Source organism: Apteryx mantelli, chromosome 21, assembly GCF_036417845.1.
Source record: "Apteryx mantelli isolate bAptMan1 chromosome 21, bAptMan1.hap1, whole genome shotgun sequence".
NCBI classification, from domain to species: domain Eukaryota; kingdom Metazoa; phylum Chordata; class Aves; order Apterygiformes; family Apterygidae; genus Apteryx; species Apteryx mantelli.
In genome coordinates, this window is record NC_089998.1 from 6,214,821 (window position 1) to 6,236,246 (window position 21,426).

Below are 21,426 nucleotides of genomic sequence, written 5' to 3' on the forward strand. Positions count from 1 at the left end.
CATGACATGTTTCAGATCAGAAGGGCTTGTTTGGAAATTAACCTATTAGTTTGCCACTGGATATAACTAATGGAAACACTCCTCACAAAATCCTTCACAAAGCAGTCTGACACCTAGATTGGTTTCCTTACTTCATTTTATTTTTCTCCAAGTAGCCTGAAAAAGTAGCTCAAACAACCAAGTTGACAATTTTAGTACAGAAGCAAATTAAAGTTTCACCTAATTTCAAGTCCTCAGCAGCCTTCCTTATTCTGCTTCCTAAACTGAGTGTTCCCACCACCTCCCCCTTCTTTCTTTTTCTTTTTTTTCTTTTTCTTTTTTTTTTTTTAAAGACAGCCTTGGACATGACCACATTTAACTGCATATTTCAGAAACATTAAGTCTTAAAAGAAACTATAAGTCTCCCCCATTATCCCCCAATTGCATCTCATCAGGCAACCCAGCTTTTTAATATTTTGCTCTTGTTCTGAAACATCTTTTGCTAAAAGGGGAAAAAAGCACTTCAATACCAGCAAGAACACATTGCTTGCCCTATAATGTGAGCTTGCCAATTATATTTATTCTGGCTCACTGCTTGCAGTATTATGGTAGAGTAAGGAGATTTCAGTACCCTTAGATCTCTTAGGAATGGAAGAATGATGAGCGTCTTCTCTTTAGAGAGACGGTCTTTGTGCCCATGTATTTTCACTACCAAATGCAACTCAAAGATTTCCAGATGGATTTTAAAAAACCCACCTACCCAAAGGCTGGGGAGAGAAAGAGCAGCTCCATATGTTAAGTGTGTTCCTGTAAGCCTGAGGATCCTGGATCCAGTTCCAGCAGGAGGTCCTCAACTGGTTTGTGAGAGTCTCAAACTCAGCTCCTGGGAAGGGGGAGGGAGGAAACACTGTCCCTAAAGTTTCTGTAGGCCTAAAGAGTAGAAACCCCTGCTGGCTGGCCATGTGTCTCTACCATGCAGGGATCAGAATTCAAGACTTTGGTTCAGTCCTTTGCTTCTCGCTGGCAGAGATGCAGAGGCAAGCACATCCATGGGCCTCATGCTGCTCTGCAACAGCACCAACACCTCCAGATTACTCTGGAGTGGCACCAACAGGCTTTGGAGGCCTCATGCAGCCCTTCTTCAGCTGGAAGGATGGTCATCTCAATAGGAGAAGGGAGGCAAAGGGGAGAAGAGAAGTGCCCTTCAACAACTTAGCTCAGCATCCTGGAAAGCTGCAGTTAGAAAACTGCATCCTAGGTGCCCTAAGAGCAACCTTGCCCTGAGGAGGGGAATTCCACGGGAATTTCTGCAGAGGGTTCAAACTGCAACTGGAAAAAAGCCTCTGAGGTGCACAGTTTAAAGGATCAGACCAAGAGGTTCTATGCTCCAGAGACCCTCAAGTTTCTCTAGGCCAACATTTGCTGGTGTGGCTAACCAGGTAGCACCACTGACAGAGCACAGCATTAGGGAAAAGAGAGAGAAGGAGAAAGGAGAAAAATGAAATCAGAACTCACTCAATGCTCTCTGGCGTCCCGGTGAGCACACAGGGCCTCTCAGGCATTCCACCACTATCTACAAAGGAAACAAGAAGACAACAGGGATTGGATACTTCCCATTTCTTAGCATCCAAACTGCCTTCAATAACCAGGCAGGCAGAGAAATGCTTACTCCTGACACAGGCTAGACAGTTTAATTTTAAATAGGGGGGCAGCGAAAGACAGCTAACGTAAAGAACAAACCGCTGCCTGAAAATATGGAGTGGTGTGATGCAATCTAAGTCCATGCCTCAAAATTACAATTATGTCCTAGAAGCAAATGTGAGTAGTATTTATTTACCTATCAGTAACTCAAATATATTCTTTCTGAAGAATTAAGTCTTGTTCTTACAGCATCTTAAAGTTGACTACAAGTTGTTTTTTTTGTTTGTTTGTTTTTTTAAATACTTCATGGGACTGCACTTCCCCAGGTGGCTTTTTTCCTTGTAAAGTCACACTCTTGGCAAATATATAAAATTCAAAAACAGCAGCTGCTTCAGTAACTGTTAGGTACTGATGAAAATGCTCATTCTGCACACAGCACATGTTAATGAATTCAAAGACACCCAGGGTCAACATGTTTAAAACCATTTGCTGGATGCCTGCATTTCTTTCAAAGCCTGCTCCACCAATTAGAGAGAGGTTTAAGGACCTAGATTATAAGCACCCATAGTTTCCTATAGAGCACTGTAGTACAGTCTTCCCAAACACAAACAGGCTGCAGCACTAGCACAGAGCACTGGATGGTCCCATCTCCTCAATGCATGGTGCTTTGTATGAAGAGCTGCTGCTACCCTCCTGAAATGCCTTCTGCCTGAAGCTGACCAGACTAATCAAAAACAAATTGCAAGAGCTGAACAAAGAGGTACCACCAGAAGAAAACTAAATAGCTGCAATTTTTGCTCTAGGGACAATACGGAGTGTCCATTTGCACTGTACCCATCTGTTGGTTAAAGACAGTCTCTTAATTGTTTCACTGTCAAAACCACCTGACACACCTGTTTTCTATGCTAGTACAGAGGTCAGTCCCAGAAGAGCCCTCCCATGCATGTTTGCCTAGTATAGCATTTGTTAACGGTGATAACACGTTATGAGCATTGCAAGGCACCTGATGTAATGGACACAACATCCTTCAGCATTACAACTTGTCCACCTACCCTAAAAAGAGGCTCTTACCTGGAGCAATTTGAATTTTGCAGCCAGACTCTGCCTGAATCCGTGAGATCTGTTCACCTCCCCTGCCGATTACTGAAACAAATTCAATAAGCATCAGAACACGCTGTTTTTCTGAGTAACTGTGAAGAGCACCCTCCCTGTTTTACTCTGTTGTGGCTACCTATAAAGAAGCAGTTCCACTCAGTTGCAGAACAGGTATCCACAGTATGATCAAGTATATCTTCGTGGAAAAACAGTAAGATACTGCTGAAAGCTATTCTATTTCCTTGAAAAAAAAAAAAATCTCTTGTACAGAAATGAAAATACATGGTGGGTTAGAAAAAAGGCTCTAGTTTGAGCCCTGCTAGAAGAGTCATTTTAGTATGTCTCGTTCAACCTGAACCAATAAACCAGTTACTTGGGGTCCTAAAAAAGCCAAAGCTGTTTGCTTTTACTTCTATAAAATTCTTATCTACTGCCTCTTTTCAAAGGACACATTATTTGTCTGGCCTGTACTCAAAGAGAACTCCTAAATACTTAAATGCTCTATCAAACTTTAAGTGAAAACGAATATTCATCTCCCTTAGCTCTCTGGCGTCAGCAAACAGTTGTTCACCAAAAAGACATACTGAGGAGAACGTATGTGCCCATCATCATTCAAGTCCTTCCCAAACTGCAGAAGGGCACAACTGCCAGCTCAGACGGGTATGCCTGGCTCAAGATGCTCCCACAGAATAATCTCTCAGCTGTGGATCTGCCATCTCCCCACATCTGTCTGATCCTGAACAGGATTAGATTTAATACATATATGATGCACCAGTAGAGCATCCAGGCTCCCTTCTCACAGAGCTACAAAACCCCTCCGATATCCCTCCAAACATGTGGTATCAGGACCAATAAATGAAGAGATCGGGTAGGAGGAGAGGGCTTCCTATACAGGAATTCCAGAATTACAGTTTTATAGCTTATTTAGAGTCAGGACAAAACTTCACACACTAAGGGGTAATTATCATGGTCTGTTATTTTCCTTTTTACTCTCTGTATACCAAATTGGAAGAGATGCACAGAAAATTTAGTGAAAGAAGAGTAAATGCAATCACTATAGTCACAACAGCAGGAGGGTGCCATTGAAAGGAAAAGTAATGATCATCCATAGGAAGACAGAAATTAGGATCAGGCATGAAAAAGAACAGTATCAGGAATGCAAATCTAGGAAAAAACTCATCCGAGCAATGCATGCTGGTTGTTTCCCTGCAGTAAACATATAGAAGATTTAAAATTCTGTTTAACTTGCCCTGAGTCAACTCTCATTTTAACATTTCAATGTTGTTTCCTTCCCACAACTCACACACTATTACATATTCAAAGAAAGTAATGTTTCAGTGAGGGGAAAATAAATTCACTTTTGACGTGCTTACATGCTACGGTTGTTGGAATTTAAGGGAGAGAACCACTACAACTCTCAGTAACCAGTACCGCACAGTGTTGCTCTTATTGCTGAGACACCAAGCTTTTCCACGCAGTTTGCACCTGGATTTTAAAACCAGATCATCCAGTCCCTATGAAGAGGGCATCAGACAAGGCTTATCCAAAGCCAGTAAATACACAAAGCTTGTGAGCGTGTCTTATTCTGTCTGTCAGAATAAAGTGTTCCTGCACAGAATATATATTAAGAAACAAATCAAAAGCATCCAAGATACTTACTAAATCCGACCATTTTATCAGGCACTTTGAACTCTTCTGTTATTACAGCCCTAAAAAAAAAAAAAAAGGAAGAAAATCAAATAGTCATTACAAAAAACAATTTGAAAGACAACTATGTCCTGTCATGGAAACCAGGAACAGCATATAAGGATTTTGCACAGACAAGTAAACACTACGTCACAGTCAAAATCATCCGTTTTGGAAGGGACCTCTCAGGGGTCACCTGCTCCATGCCCTAGCTGGAGAGAGAATGGATCTAATTTCTCCTACGCTGAATACATTTCCAATCTATTCTCCATTATCTTCAGTGGAGCTGACTGAATAACCTCTTTTTGCCTTCTTGCTCCAGACAGATTTAACAGAATAATGGCAAAGTTTCTTTAATATTTAGCCTAGACCTTCCAGGTCACAGCCACTGCCTACTACTTCTTGATATGCTCTTGCCAAGAGAGCTAATCAATGCCAAACCTGATAAGGATGACTCCTCTGACATTTGTAGATTATTTGCCTGCCTGTCCTTATCATTCTTTTCTCTGGAATTTATAAAAGCTATCTTCAATTATCCTTTGAATTCTTACTATCTCAGGACTTTAAAAGCCTAACACTCTTTGGACTTTTCTCAGTGTGTCTGTGCCTCAAAACACAGCACTCAAAACAATTTCCTAAGACCTAAACATAGTCAAGAGGTAGAAAGGAATTACCTTTCCTGTTTTTTTGCTTAATTATTTGTATCTTGTAGAAAATACAACACAATGAACATAGAACTTACAAATTCCATAGACTGAAATATGCACCATATACAATTTGTCCAGCACTCTCAAATGCAATGAAACATCTTCAGAATAAGTTCAGTGTTAAGTTTTCTGGTGAGAAAAATTAAATCCATCCCATCACTTGCTTTACACCAGTTAGAGAAGGTATAAAACACCCATTAGGCTTCACCATCTAACCTGCAGATAAAATACCTTCCACTAACTGAGAGCTCCCCAGCACAGATGCCAGTGCTATCCATATCCGCAACAGAACGCAGACTCCCATATGCTACAGGGAGGTTCAGGACTACATTCATTTTCATCTGGAATAAACCTAGCCTGTTGCCAAAACGTCCTGTCCCGCATTACTTGCCTACCTCCCTGTGCCGGAGGAGCAGTTGCAGCTGGACAATGAAACTAATCTAGATGAAAGCCAACCATCAAAACCAGAAAGAAGTCATTCCAGGCTTTTCAGCCTGATCAGTTCCTGGCATAAGTATCACTGCTGGCAGAACAAAGGTGGCAGGCAGCAGCAGAGCAGACAAGACTGCCATCCCCTTTTGCGCAGCCCTAGTTGGACATTAACTTTAGCCTAACAGTATCACCATGAAATACGGAAGGTTCTACAGTCCTTGTGTATATTCCTTGCCCTTTCTGCTGAGGCCCCCAACAAGCTGTTGGTTGCGATGGAAACAAACTACCATTAGCCCAAATATGAATTCTAGCTTTAGAAATGTTCTGCCCTTCCTGCTCAAGACAGGCAACTCCATAAGAGAAGGATTCCAGAAAACATGAGAATTTTACTTCTGTGGTAGATAAGACATGCTGCATAATAACTCAGACTTGCTCCAGTCTCCCCAAACCACTTTTAACAATCAAGGGAATCATCCCAGGTGATATTAGATCAACAAAACTAAAAAAATCCACCTGCCTGTTTAATACTTCTGACTCCTGTCAAAGTGCCAGTTTTTTGTTTTTGTTTTTTTTCCTGAGGCAGGGGAAAGGGAGAGCAGAATTTATTCTGCTCAGTCCTACAGATTTACAGGAACTAAACCCAAGTTCAACCCTTCTTTCTTCATCACAGCAAATAGCCTTAAAGGGTTAGCAGAAACCCCAGTCTGGAGAAAACCCAAGCTGACAGTTTCTCCACATTCTCAACCTCTGACTTCCTAACACTACTACAGATGGTGGATCAATAAACAATTAGAATTGATCAATAAATAATAAAACATAACCCACTGCTTACCTTTGATGTACCAGGGCCCCTAACTGGTTACCTACTGTGGCAGAGAGAGAAAAAAGGAAAAAAATCAAAGCATTAGCACGGATAAACTAACTTCATCCCTATAGAAAAAGAGTTCTTACCATTTCATCAAAAAAGAAAGAAAAGCAAAACAGTAATTTAGGTTCAGTGGCTGAAATGAATGCGTTATGTGGTACAAAACAGGAGGGGATTTCTTGATCAACACGCACCGTAACGCAGCATCCAGCTGAACACAGGATAGGAAATTGATCTGCGTCTCCCCATGCTGAGAGTCATGGGAGAAAATCCTGCCTGCCCAAATCCAAATCCCTGCAACTAACCTCCCTCCTTCCCAAATTAAGCCCAAAGAAGAAGAAAGAGAAGAAGGGGGAGAGGGGAGCGAGAGAGAGAGAGGAAGGAGTAATTTCAAGCAGATTGTTATATACTAAAAAACAAATAAATAAAAGCCAAGCAGATTCAGAGATTTAGTCTAATCAAAAAAGCATTAGAAATCACTTGCACATACTTCTCTCTGTATCTCTTATCTGTGCTCCATGGAGCCCACCTACACGGAGACCTGTTAAAGGAATAGGTCTGTTAAGTAACCTTGTGTCACCAAAACTGTATTTTTTTAAAACACATTTTATTGAATGCACACATTCCAGCCATACCTGCAATGTTAGCTGGTGGTCCATTTGTGATTAGCAGTTATCTCCCTAACCGAGAACCCCCAAACAGGGTTTTTTCACCCCAACTCCCATAGATTAAATCTTTCTTCCAAATGTTACTGGGGAAAATATCATTAGACCAAATCATGCAAAGTGGGAACACTTGCCCTGCTGGGCTTCCTACTGGACATTGCCTGCAGCAAATCAGCTAAGAAACAGGCCATTTGGTCCTAACAACCAGTTGAAGATTATATTGCATGCCCAGAGGGCCCAAGTAGCAAAACAAATGAAACTGGCCCACAACATGTGAACTGTGATAATAAAGATGCTATTTCAAACTACCTTGCAGCAACCTGCACATTCTCTGACCTGAAATAAATTGGCAATCAGCTGTCAGGGTTAGAAAACGGATGCATCTCACACTCTCCAAATCTGGTAGAAAAATACATAAAGTTTATGGCCAGACACGTTACTCAAAGAAATAAAATAGACAAGAGAGTCAATAACATATTTCTGTTGTGTGTCTATATCTCAATAATAGTTCAGGATCAAAATATTGACAGCAAATATATTTTATTACTCTCTCCAGCTCAGTGATAAGACAACTGCTGTGTTATCGACTCCCTTAGATTTGTCTTTGCATATTCTCACCCTGAATATAAAAAACTCTAATTTGATAACTATCAATACTGCAGTTGAAAAAGGTGGGTGATGTAATGGGGAATATTTGCTCTAGCTGATAAGCTACTGCTGCAGAGTTGAGCAAGTATGACCCAACAGAAATTCAGAATCTCGCCATCTTGTCCCCATCAGCACTCAGAATATTTTTGCTGTATGCAATACATCTTGTAGCTATTACTGTACAACAGGTTTGCCCTAGCCATGGACTAGGCCATTCATTCGCCCAAGATGCCAGAAGGAGTGCCCTTAACACTACAAGGCTATATTTAAATATCCATTTAACATTTCAATTCACCAAAACAGATCTCTCTGCAGTCTTTTACACTACGATCACTGCCCACAAATTATGAGGCAAATATACATCCAATAATCAATTCCTGAAGTTTATGTATGTGACAGAAGAGGCTTCATTTTGTAGCACAGTCCCGGACTTGGAAAAGACAACTTCTACAGGGAAGTCGTAGGAGCACAAAAGGTCAAATTGCTTAGGCAGATAATGCTTTACGTATATGTGATATAAGACCTCCAGTCCATTTCAAGTACCTTATGAACATAGTAAGCCATTCACCACCCAAGAGAAATATCATCCGTTTTGTATATTTGTTGCACAAATTGGTGAAAGAACCCATATTAAGCCTGTAGCCACAACTTGTACATGAGATCATTTCTTCCACATTTCACGGATATCCCCTCCAAGAGCTGAAAAGTAAGGCATGAGGAGAAAACAGAGTTATACAGCTTGAAGCCAGGCATGATTTCATTCTCTTTAAGGGGGGAAACAGAAACAACGTAGCTCCTGGTTGCAACAATCTAAAGTTTCATTCCTTCTCTAACATGCTCATTTTGCTCTGAAAGACAGAGACTAATAGAGGCAAGTCTAGGGCAGAACACACTTGCTGCAATGCTAAAAGCTGATATTCTATTCCACCATCTCCCTCCTAATGCCAGGGAGGGGGGCTGAACTCTGACAAGCCACGTATGTATTTCCCCCTTTTTACATCTATTGAGTACAATTTAACTGTAACTGCAGTCATTTTACTGCAAATAAGGAAAAATACTGAATAAAATCAGCCCAATTTCCTGTTAATGGCACCTGCTGGTTGATAACTCTTCACCCTGCTTTAGGCTTCACCTTAACTGAATTCTACCTAACAGACACTCAAAACAAATGCAGATTTTTTTTCCACCCCATAAAACAGAGTAGTGCCTCCCACTAAACTAATGTGCAGGGTGGGAATATACAATCTTGCAGAAAGTATCTCCACGACTAGAATAAAATCACAGCGACACACCTCTGGAAGAGGAGTAGAACACGGGGTTGCATTTCATACTTTTGAACCAAAATGGGATCACCAGAAATTTTAGAGGACCAAAGGGATGATAATTACCCTAATTTTTCTTCATCATTAAAGATGGCTAGATCTTTCCTGAATTAAATGGTCAAGAACCAATCAGTTTAAATGTCTGCCTTTGTTGGGAATCACTACTTTTTTTTTTTCCCTTAAATTCCCTTATTTAAAAATAAAACAAAGGTGAACTGTAAATCTGCAATTTTGAAGAACACTAACATTTTAGGTGATAAACTAAACCTTTTGCCAGGAGATCTGGATTTCTGTCCTGGCCAGTCTCCTGCTACAGGTGCAGTAAGGAGCACCACCACTAACTCCCATCAGTAAGAGAAGGGTAAGATTTCCTTCTGCCCATCCTTTACTCTATTTTCATTGAAAACATTTTGATTGAAGTATTACATACAATAGGATCACGTTGTGTTTAAGCTCTACTAGGCACTACTACAATCACATTTTATTATAACAAAATAGGCTGCCTTTGTATTTGGATATACCACAGAAGCTCAGAGAAGGTGGGGGGAAGTCTCCTCCAAGGTCTCTCATCTTTGTTTCCCCATACTCAAAGGATGCCTCAGCCTTCAGCTACAACACTGCTTCTTAACCCTGTCTACATCACTGGAAACTTCTTCAAAGCAGCCCCAAATAGGGCAACAAAGGCTAACATTCAGTTTTGGGGAATCAGTGTCTTTCCAGCAGACTAGAACCCTGCTTCCTTTTAACAAAAGGAAGCTGTTTCTTCAAGAACGGTTTAACACTAAATAAACTTGTTAAATCATATCGGTAATTAGAGGGACCCATTAAGCAAAAACAAGGCCAGGAGCAGCAGCAGTTGGCCGTTAACAGGAGGGCTGGGATCCATCCTCTGCAGCAAGCCACAGCAAAATGCACTAGGTCTCTCTGCGCCCCAGAACTAACCCCATGTGCAGTGGTCATTTCACTGAGAAACATTAACTGATATAAGTGGCCATATAAACGCCAACTACAACTTGCTGTGTTAGCAGTACAAATGAACCAGCTCTCCTCCCTGCACTGTAACCATTTGCAGTATTACTTTAAAGTTGTTTCCAGAGACAGGAAATAAAGAAACTGGGGAAAAACAAACAAACAAACAAACAAAAAACAAGAAACCATCAGTCTCAAGCTTCATCTAATACCAGTAGGCCGGGTCACCAGGGCCAACCCTAGCAGCTCTCTGTTTTTGATTAAGGTTATGTTAAGGGAAGTACCAAAGACACTTGCACGCATTCTGGTTTCCAATACAATGACAATTTTTTTTTGGAAAGGCTCTAAAAGCAACTGAATTTGTTTTGACCAGTACACTGTCAGCCTTTCTTAAGGCCATTTCCTAAGCTGACATCAATCAGCCATGCCAGCAGCTGTTTACAAAAACAGACAGAGAATTAGATTTTTTGAAACACGGTTCTCTTCTCACCTTAAATACTTCATATTCCCTGGAACCAATTTTTCCAGGAATATTAAGAACAGAAGTAATTTTCTAAAAAGCACAAGAGCTTCTTCATGAGGGAAAGGAAGCAGTGAGAACTGCACACAGCCACCAACACCAGTGTACAGGGGTAAACAATCAAGAAATTTACCCCCAGGTTTATTTTCAAGCTATCCAGAGTAACAGTGTATCAAGCCCCTGCACTAGAGCACCTGTAAAAATATAAACAAACTCTTCTTGACAACAGTGTCCCCAAACCTTGATTCATAGAGAGCAGAAAATGCAGAAAAGCCTGGGCATGCAAGCCTGACTCTCCCTGGTTTGCAGCTACCACAGGACTAAAAAGACTGTCAAAACAGTGAGTGTGCTCCTAAGGTAAGTGTCCTACTAAAGGCAACTGCCACCTTCCAGATGCCTGAAGACCAAGCAGTCTATAATGCCACGGCAGCAGGAGCACATAGCCTGTGAATGACTGAAGTATGGATCCTACCACAAAATACAGAGCAAGAGACGCTGCTTCAGAAGTCCTCGGCAAGGCAGCAGTTCTGCACCTTCCACGACTCACCTTGGTATATGGCTACAGAATAGTGCAGGAGGAACCTTGCTCTGAAGTGGGGAACTCATCACAATCGTATTTCAGCACAAGATTTACTAATACCATTAGAAATAAAACCCAAGATGGCCAAAGCTGAAAGAACAGGTACTTGCTCCTTGCCTGGCAATTCTGATTTCTTTGCTCAATTTCAAACCTTTAAACAGCATTACTACTTTGATCTCTGCGATCTCAGAGAAATGAGATTTTTGGAAAGGGAGTGGGAGAAAGCTGTAAAACCTACACACATCTATGAGGTATCCAAGGGCAAATATAGTGCTTGGAGCTACTTGAAAAAGTGCTAGAAACAAGGCCCAATGCTGAAATGCAGGTGAACAAACACCTGTAGGTCTCTACATTGGAAGAACAACTGCAAATACAACACTCAAGAGTGCAGCTGCTCTTGAAGCCTCACCTAGGAATGACACCTGCTACATGGAATCATCTATCACAATGCGAGAAGCCAGCAGAAACCAATTTATAGCACAGATTGTAACTGCATGGATACGGTTTGCGCCAATGCAAGCAAGGTTCAGCAAGTCATAGGGCTCACCAGTAAAATTTTAGGTACAAAGTCTAACTTTTGCTGTCATAAAGCATTACGACCATTTTGCATATTAGAAGTTCATTAAAAAAGATATTGCCAAAAAGTCAGATTTCTCATTTCAGTTCAGTCTGATGAAACAGTGAAGAAATAGGTAGGACTAATGTTATGAACAATTAGTTCGTAGAAGACTAGTTTTATTCATTTTCACATATAACCATTTGATCTGAGCCATTTAGACACAGCTCAAAACTGTACTGCATTCATCAAATTAGTACTGAAATAAAATATTCTTAAAATCAATGGCAAAATAGGACCTATCTACACCTTCTATTCCCACAGCATTTCTGGAATGGAAGAAGCATCTGATGACAACATTCTTTGAAATCATATCCATGACTGGACAGTTGTTTCTGAAAAGGCTAGAATATGCCTGCAAACTGTTTCTTTGCAGTTGATCTAGCCTAGCAATGAGACACTAACACTAACAAGTCTATTTTGATCACAAAAGCACAGCAAGGTTTCACAGTTCATTGCTTGACAGCACAGCACCTGGCCATACAGAAGACCAACATATATACCAACATATACTGGCCTCTGGCTTCTCACAGACTTAGCGATGCTCCAGTCTGAGATACAAGGTGCAGGGGCTGATCCATATAAACCCATTCTTTCCTAAAACATCAAACCAAAGAAGCAGCAGCTTCTTGCTCGAGTACAGCCACAACACCAGAAAACAAAGCCGACTGTGGCATGTTTTCAGACAACAGTAATGATAGCAAGCCAGACTCTGCAGATGAAAGAAACTTCTCTCCATGCTCCAGCATGCTTTTCAGAACGTGAAGCAGAGGTGAAGTATTTTCAGCCTTTGCCTTTCATAGCTTCGCATCAGGCCAGAAACAGAGAAAATTCTTTCAAGATACAGTCTTAGGCCGAAGCTTCGCTTACCTCCTCAGCGGTCTTGCACATATTTTATGGGGGAGAGAATGACCCTGCAGGGCTCTCTATGTCAGTAAAAACACTAGAGGAAACAGGAGGAGGAAAACATGGCCATTTTTTTCTGATAACCAACCACAGGAAAAGGTGAACTCTTTGCTTCTATACAGCAGCAGGTAACAGTGTAAACACTCTTCCTGTAACAGTGCACAGCATTACAGATTTGTAAAAAAAAAGAAAACACCTGTTCTAACCTTTTTGCTGTTCCTGCCAAAACCAGGAAATGAATAATTTATTTTAAAGGTCTAATAATTCATACAGTATTAACTCATTACAGTTATCTGATATGATCCACCCAATAAATTACTCTTAGGCTGTGGCCAGTGTTAAATGCATCAGAGATTTAAGAATCCTCATAAAAAATAATTATGAAAAAAGTCAGGCCTAATATGGAAAGCTTCCTTCCAACTTGCCTCAACTTCCATCACCACTCTTTCTCCTTAAAATTCATGTACAAAGCTAAGCAATCAGAATTCTTGACATATACTCAACATACAGTTGAGTATAGAGTGTGGCCACTCTAGTCATGAAAAGAAGCATACTTGACACATGCTCCTATATGCTGCCTGTTCTCTGAAAACCAGGGAGGGCAGGGAAGGACAGCTTAATTATGCGTCTGGCACTCTGTGCATGAGCTCCAGCACGGTTCCAATAAGACCCCACCTTGGCACTACCACAGAACAAGATTTAAACTACGGAGTTAGTTTGCCGATTTCCAGAGTTTGTAAACTAACACAGAATTGCTTCACATTAGGAATATTAACGCCTAGGAGCCCTGTGCTATCTGATAAGACTAAACAGCACAGGGAATCCTACGTACAATTTATACGCACACACACACAAACACACTGAGTAATTGCTGTCCTTATAGAAGATAACAACCTCCATACATGGATTTCAGAAACTGCATCCACAAGATTCTCTGCCTACTCATAGCCAGCTTACCTCCATCATCCAGGGGCCGTTTCTGCACTCCATAACCATAGACTGACGGGTCCACAAGTGTTGTAGAATTATTCAAGTGAGGAATATCTCCAATTTTAGCAGCAATCTATAAAAGCAGATGATAAAAATATGATTAGCATATCTGAAGTGTCAGCTACCACAGCTAAACTCTTTCTTCCAGCAAAGCATTTACCCCAGTCCAGCTTTCTCTCAGTTATTTTCTATATAGGTGCTTTTATAACACAGTTGCAAGAAAGCAGTGCTTTATTTGTAAAGTAAACAGCTTTCTGTTTGCTTTTGGTATTTGTTTCATTAAGACTGCATTCACCCAGCTCCCCTTCCTCGTCATGAGTATGTATTTACTCCCTGGAATATTATATTTAGCCTGGTTCATTCAAAGGACAGCTGAGAAGCAGGATCCAACCATGAGGAGAGTTCAAGCCAACCAACTTTGTCTTGGAGAAGCTGCCACCACCATAGCCATGTAGGAGGACACAGGCTTTCTGCTGCATCTGTGCATATCCAGAAATTTAGAAATGCACACTTGCACATCAGCTTGGGGGGACTGTGGGGAGGAGAATGTGAAAATACACACCACAAGGACAGGTCTGGCATCTCCCTGTTAAAGAGACTGGATTACCCTGTGTTTACTGTACGAAAAATAAGCTAGTGGGCAAACTATTAGTCCAGAATTAGTTTCAATTTCCTGCAGAGGTCATTATAACACAAACATGACTAACACTGGCTGTTCCTCAGCTTCCAACCTTTATGCAGGGGTAATAACCATTCTCTGCCAAGCTAAAACGGAATAAGGACATTTACAGGAAAGAAGAGACATTCAGGTATCACAGCAAGAGTACTGAGTTAAGCAAATAAAACAGGTGGAGAGATATAAACATCATTTAATAACAGTGAAAAGTTAGGCTCATCTCTAATGACATTTGGGAGACATCTATATGGATGGATGCTGACAGAAGTAAGCTCTTTCACCTGCACTCCAAGCTAACTGGATGCAAGCCAACCCTGGTATGGAAACCATAAAGGCGCATTAGTTCAGTGCTGCACCTGAATTAATACCCGTCAGGGACATGCAAACTGAAGTCTCACAGCACCCCTTGCCTACAGAGAGACATCCTGCTTTAATATGCAAGTACAAGATAAAGAAGTTGCAGAACAAATATAAGCATGTTGTATTCTACATAGCTCTCCTCCCCTCCCAACAAAACGAAAATCACTGAACAGGATTTTTATTAGGAGTCTGATTGTTCTTCCCGCTTATTCCCCCTCTGAACTAAATCTTCCATCAAGCATTTTCACACCAATCAATTTTTATATCACTATATTATAATTGGGATTTTAACAGAGAATAAGCAATAAGAATAGATGAAAAAAGCATTTTATACAGATATGCTTTAAATGAAGCCAAGGGCAAATGACAAAAAGGTGTTTCTAAAATTTTAAAGTTTTATTGCAACAGAAAGACAGCTACAAAAACTCAGGTTGTTGACACTATCAACTGCTACAGTGGAATAAACAACTGTCCAAGATTCAGAACCACAGGGTAGTGAAAAAACGCTATTTGAAATAACCTCTATGGATTGAGGGCACTGCTTTTAGAAAGAGACTAGAAAAGAAAACATTCTCTTTTATGCCTTGCATGAAAAGGGCTCCAAGTTTTGACTATTTTCTTCTCATATTCCATTCCCTCCTGTTCTCCTTTAGATAGACAACCACCTTGATGTATCAGAAATGCCAGGACCTTGAGAATACAATCTTGACTTCCCGCTTTTACCCACAGGATTTTGACAGTTTTTTGGATGAATAATTGAAAATATAACACTGGACAGTTAAACCCAAGGTGAAGCCAACATAGAGCCCATCAAAGAGGAAGTGATGTTCAGTTTTAACCTAGTTTTAGTATAGGGACTAGCACAGTGATCATGCAGCAAAGCTTTCTGATGAAAAGCATCTTGGTTATCAACATCTTCAAAAACTGATAAGCCCACAGAAATACAGTTCTGAAAGCATTAGCACAGACCAGCCCATATCCATTCCATACTATGAAGGGTCAGGTGATGCCCTGCTTTTATGTCGAATGCTATCTCCCATCCACAATTCTAGCCCGTTACCCACATGCTTCCCCCGTATGTCTGGGATGCAGAGGAGTTTAATGAAGGTACGAAGAGCATAGATGTTTCCTGACCACTTCAAAACTGAAAAATAAAGTTTTAAAAATAATTTATAACAATCTATTAACAGCTTTCATGCCATAACTTACAATCCAAACTTACACAAAAGGGACTGTGTCAGCTGTAACATACCCTGGCATGTTTTGGAACATTCGATTTTAACGTGCCCTTCATGAACTCTCTTCCTGTTAGTAGTTATTTACTTGGGAGAGAAAGCACTGTAAGCTGATAGTTTGGATCTGTAATCACACATCCCACACTCAGGGGGAAGAAAAGTCTGTAGATATCCGAAGCTGGCCTACAGAAGGAAGCTGGCATGAAGCACAAAGGTGCGAACAAACAGATCACTGGCACTAAGGCTGTCAGCTCCTGGAACAGGAGAGTATTATAAATCCCACCCATGCCTACTGCACAACTATTTCCCCTGTATGTAACCCTCAAAGGAAAGGTCAAAATAAGAGAGCCAATGCCATTTTCACTTAAAACCCCCCACCTTATACCCTTATCTCTAAAGCCTCCCAGCTGCCACTGGCTTACACACAGACAACAAGCCATGTCACTACAGTACGAAAAATACCCTGCAAAATTAAGCATTACGCTTTCAAAATAGATATAGCAGTTAAAACAAGTTTTAACTTCTTATGTTCAATTTACAATGGGAACCTCAGTTTTTACTACAGGTTCAGCTGGGAGATAAGCACAAAAGTTAGAACACAGCAAAAGTAAGCAGACCTAGCCCTTATCTGACTAAATGACCTTGAGTAATGTACTGCTAGCCACCACTTTTGTCCCTCTGCATGTCAGCCGTCAGGCTTTTTTTTTTTTTTTTTTTTAACCCAACACATTTATTTTGTTGAGCTCTAAAATACAATGGAAAAAGCATCACTACCATGAAACTGTTGCTGCACTGAATCCCCCTCAAATCAGTCTCTCCCAACAACAGTTTAAAGGACACAGTACAAACCTGACTTACAGAACTGCAATGGTAAAGTTGGGGGCAGGGGGGCACAGGGAAGTTGCCTGAGCTTTGCAATTTAAGAGGAAGATAAAACGAAGCCACTCATGCAAATGGAAAGCTCTACTCTTAAGTACCTTTTTTTTTTTTTTTTTTTTTGCTATATCTTGCATTTCTATCCTCCTATACCTTTAACCCCCTTTAAAACAGTACAATATCTAAACACTTTCTGAAATCAAACTTATTTGCCAGACAAGACCCACACCACCAGTATCTGCAGAATTCAGCTTTCAAAAGAAATGCCTAGCTTCTGGGAAGAAGCTTTCCATGCTGTTCTGCAAAAGAACAGCAACTAATAATATCACCAATTCCAGATATTAGCAGGATGTAAAAAAAATGAAGCACTGTCATCTGAATCTTTAGACAATTCTAGTGCTTCTGTTACTCTTCCCATTATTCAAGCAAAATACTCAACTTAGCATGACAGCCATTTCTCCAGAGCACTGCAGGGAGTGGGGAAAACATCCACAACTCTTTAAGTGGCATGTCACAGGTGGTTTTTCTAAATACTACAGTAATAGCAAATACCTGCCCTAAAACTATTTGAAGATGATCTGAAAGAATAGTCCAAAAGGGAATAAAGAGAAGAAAGTCTTAAACCCTTCCTTCTCCCTGCAGAAAGTTAGAAGTGGAAGCCTGATATTAAAAAGGGATTTTACATGCAAGACCTGATACAACTCACAGTAAGTCTCAGGCCATTCACCTGCTTCCAAGGTACCCAAGACAACACACTACATCATCTTTGTATCTTTCCCAGACATTCAGATTCAGACAGTACATAAGACAGATTATGAAAAGGACATATATGAAGAGGGAATCAGTTAGCGCTGCAGATGAATGTGTTGTACTGAAAATAAAACTGCCAAGGAAAACAGGAGAGAGTTATGAACCAAGCAAGACAGTGTTCTGTCAACGAGAACAAGCCTCAAAGACTATCCAATAGAAATTCGTTTTTGTCCAAAGTACCGAGTTCTGCTTATTTTCCTATCCATTACTCAAAAGGAGAACAAACATTCTCTCCCGTCCCCCCCACTCCAAAATGCGACAGAAAAGTCACCCTGCTTAAGACCAGCTGCTTCAATATACAGACTAATCACTACATATGAGCTAAAAGTTAATCCACTCAAATGGGACTTGGTACAGAAGAAGCAGGACAGCCTACCTCAAAGCCTTAGCATTCATTTGAAAAAATGCTTTTTATTACACCTCAAACATTTAAAACTATACAAAAGTCCAAGCAAATCCATTGCAGACATCAAAAGCAATGTACGTATTACTTCTTTCTAAGGTATTAGAGTTCTTGCTCTTATGTCAGCTCACTTCCCAATGTCTTTGAAGAATGCAGTTACTATGATTGATCAGGAAAGTCTTTGTTATCCTGAATAATTTAGTTATTATTAATAACTAAGCACTATACACTATAGCTCAAGTTTAGTGTTATGGCCCTCATGAGAACTGAATTTAGTAAATTTGATTACTAGTCTTAAGTGTAAGATTAAACTTTGAAAGAGTTCAGATATCAAACCAGGGATGCCATACCCAAGCTGGGGAAACAAGAACTAAGACTGAAATTTTCTTCCTCTACTCCCCCATTAGAGCAAAAGGAATACTCAAGAAAAGGCTATGACACTGGTCATAAGCACCAAAAAACGTGACATCTACCTACCACATCAGTGTAGCTCAGGCAAATAATAGCTTTAAACATATTCAGTGAAAACTCTGCCATCACCTCCAGAGAAACGTTAGGGGTAAGTGCCTTTGCATCCCAGCTGGTTCTCAGCCAAAAGGGTTCATCGCAAATTGCTAGGTTTGTTGAGGTAAATATCTGTCCACTGGGGAACTAAGACCATCTTAATTCATATTTGGTAACAAGTCCTTAATGACAATTATTTAGTCCTGTAATACTTGGGCAGTAGAAGACTACCTAATTCCCTACAAAGCCTCTATAGAACTAGATTAAATCAAGCACTTCTAGGGGGAGGAGAAAAGAAGGAAGGGAAATAAAGGCGGAATACTGTTTTGCACTTGCAAATGAGTCTTTTCATCCCACAAATATTAATGAAAATCACATTCAGCAGGCAGCATGCAACTCACTGCACAAAAATGTAGGCCACTGTACTCGCGAGAACACATGTACAGCTCACATTTCTCACACGCTTGTTTTCGGTGAGAAAGATATCACAGAGATTGCTACGCTATAGTGCCTCACTTGAAGTTGGCAGCCTTGAAGGTTCTGAAGCCTTTCAGTTCAGACTAATTTACGGTGTAGGCTCACAGAAACCCAACATATTCAAAGTACAATGAACTTAACCAGTAAGATCAGTAAAATGAGAGTAAATAACTGTAAAAAGCTTATGGAATTTTTCTATCTCCTTCATGTATGAACATATGAGGCACCTTAACCTTCCCTACAAATTTGGCAACAGCAACCATACAAGACAGATCGGAATCAATTTTCAGGTAGCTCTGCGTTTCAGCTTAACACAGTCCTAGGCGTTCCACTTTAACATGCAACCCGTTACCGATCAGGTGAATGGTACATACTGTGGCACTTTCGGTACATTCACAAAATAGTTTCAACAAGCTGCAACTGATCAGTGAATAATGAATTATTTTCTTCTTTCTAAACAGGTTATTCAAAGATTATTCAACTGCTAACAGGCAGAAAATATTATCAGATATTCAATGAGATATTTTTGCAATTAGAGGCCTTCAGTAATAGAGGACCAAGTCAAGGCAAACACAGCTGCAATACCTCCCACTTCAACTGCATCAAGTAGGTAATCCTGGGCTAATAGCAAGGCTTTCAGACATCACATACCATCAAGGCCACAGCACTTGTCAGTCACTGAAAAATGTGACATGTTGCCTCATCTGGGACACAGCTAACATGTAACTCGTCTGCTACATACTGCAATACGTATGCTTAGATATAAGGCTTTAAATCAACAGGTGAAGAGCAAACTAGCTTGTGTGTTCTTCTGGAAAGGGGCAACATATTCATCTACAACAGCTACTGCTTCTGTACAGTTTACTGAAGACAGTACAGAACAAGCATTTACTGCCATACCGATTCACAACCAAACCATAAGCGACTGTAAGCCACTTAAGTTCCATTAGAACGATCACTTGAAAGGTCTTATGGTCCAGCTTACTTTCTTCAGGAGCTTCTCAGTTAAATGAAAAAAAAAAAAAAAGGAAAAAAAAAAGAAAGGAAGTCTGGGCAACAGAAGGAGATTCTCCCACCTTGCCTGTAACACTGGAAAGACAATAAAGTCAGAGTCTTCAAGCATCAGGTGGGCCTTGGTCCTAGTAGTGAGCCGTATTATTCCTTGTTACATATTATATGTGGTTACTAAGCACAAGTAAAGAGCAACTTGTTCAAGGATGGAATAAACACCTGCGATAAACATGGAACAAGAAGTGTGATGAACAGTCACAAAATCCATACAACAAGCAGAGCTTGCCAAGCAACAGCTTCTCGTTTCTGAAGCCACTTTTCACAACCTTCAGAACACACAAATGTTTGCAGTATCCTATATTAAACACAAGAGCATGATTTTTGCAGGGTTCAGGTCTTTCTTCTAAAGTTTCCATTTTGGCACTGCACAAGCTCTGAGATTCCTTTGGAGAGTAATTCACACTCCCTTCCCTCTTCCTCTGAGGAGGAAAAGCAAGACTTTCCTTCTGTTAGAGTTTCTATTGACTAGTCTAGAGCACAATTAAGGTTCTGTTTAAAAAACAAATTAGCGATAGCTCACCCCTACCCATTGCAAAGTTTAAAAATGCAGTTTGGCAGAGGAGAGGCTGGAAACTGCCTCCTTCCCCGAGAAGCAGTGTTTTTGCCGTGTCACAAGCCCCGGTCCCAAGCCATGCGGTACGGAGACTATCAGAGAGCCCCGCGGCCGCCCCAGCCCCTCCGCCGGGCGCCCCACGGCCTGCTCCCCTCCCCGGCGGCCCGGAAGGGACAGCCCCAGCCCCAGGCCCTTCCAGGCCCGGCTGAGAGGGGCCTCGGGCCCCGGGCTCCCGGGAGAGGACAGCGGCGCCGCGGTCCTCCCCCTCCCGGCGGCTCCTCGCCTCGCCTCAGCCCCGCGGCCTAGCGGCGGTGCCGCGGCCTCCTCCCGCCCCCGGCCCCGCGGCGGGGCTCGCCAGCCGGCGGTTACCTGCCGGACCCGGTGCAGAGCGTCGACGAACCCCTCGGGCTTGATCCCCACGGGCGCTGCGCTCTGCCCCTGCGCCAGCTCCGCCATGACACGCGCCCCGCGCCCGCCCGCCGCCGCCGCCGCGCCGTCCCGCCGCTCCGCCCGGGGACCCGCACCCGGAAAGGGAAAGAGCCCCCCGCTTCCGCCGGAAGTGGGGCCGGACGAGGGGGAGGGCAGGGGACGCCGGGACGGGGGAGGGCAGCGCGGGGCGGGGCCGGGGGGGCTCGCGCCGTGACGTCACGGCCGCTCACGTGCAGCCCCCCGGGAGAGGGCAGGACTAGGGGGAGCCCCATGGCGGGGAGAGCCCCACGGAGGGGCAGGGCCTTGCCGTGGGGAGCCCCATGGCGGGGAGAGCCCCACGGAGGGGCAGGGCTGGGGGAGCCCCACGGAGGGGCAGGGCCGTGCTGTGGGGAGCCCCATGGCGGGGAGAGC

The 21,426-nt window shown here is 41.9% G+C and overlaps 1 protein-coding gene across 4 annotated transcripts in view; it reads right to left on the bottom strand.

Annotated features, from left to right (window-relative positions):
• The window catches only part of FUBP3 (far upstream element binding protein 3), a 42,341-nt gene extending 21,260 nt beyond the window's left edge, over nt 1-21,081 (bottom strand). For all 4 annotated transcript variants that reach the window (XM_067309257.1, XM_067309255.1, XM_067309256.1 and 1 more), the window contains exons 1-7: nt 20,956-21,081; nt 13,589-13,694; nt 6,896-6,946; nt 6,373-6,406; nt 4,375-4,424; nt 2,692-2,763; nt 1,495-1,552 (exon numbers count right to left, since the gene is read on the bottom strand). In XM_067309257.1, coding sequence (XP_067165358.1) covers nt 1,495-1,552; nt 2,692-2,763; nt 4,375-4,424; nt 6,373-6,406; nt 6,896-6,946; nt 13,589-13,694; nt 20,956-21,042 — 458 coding nt within the window. In that variant the 5' untranslated portion in view covers nt 21,043-21,081. The remainder of the gene's footprint in view (nt 1-1,494; nt 1,553-2,691; nt 2,764-4,374; nt 4,425-6,372; nt 6,407-6,895; nt 6,947-13,588; nt 13,695-20,955) is intronic.
• Between the last annotated feature and the right edge of the window lie 345 nt (nt 21,082-21,426).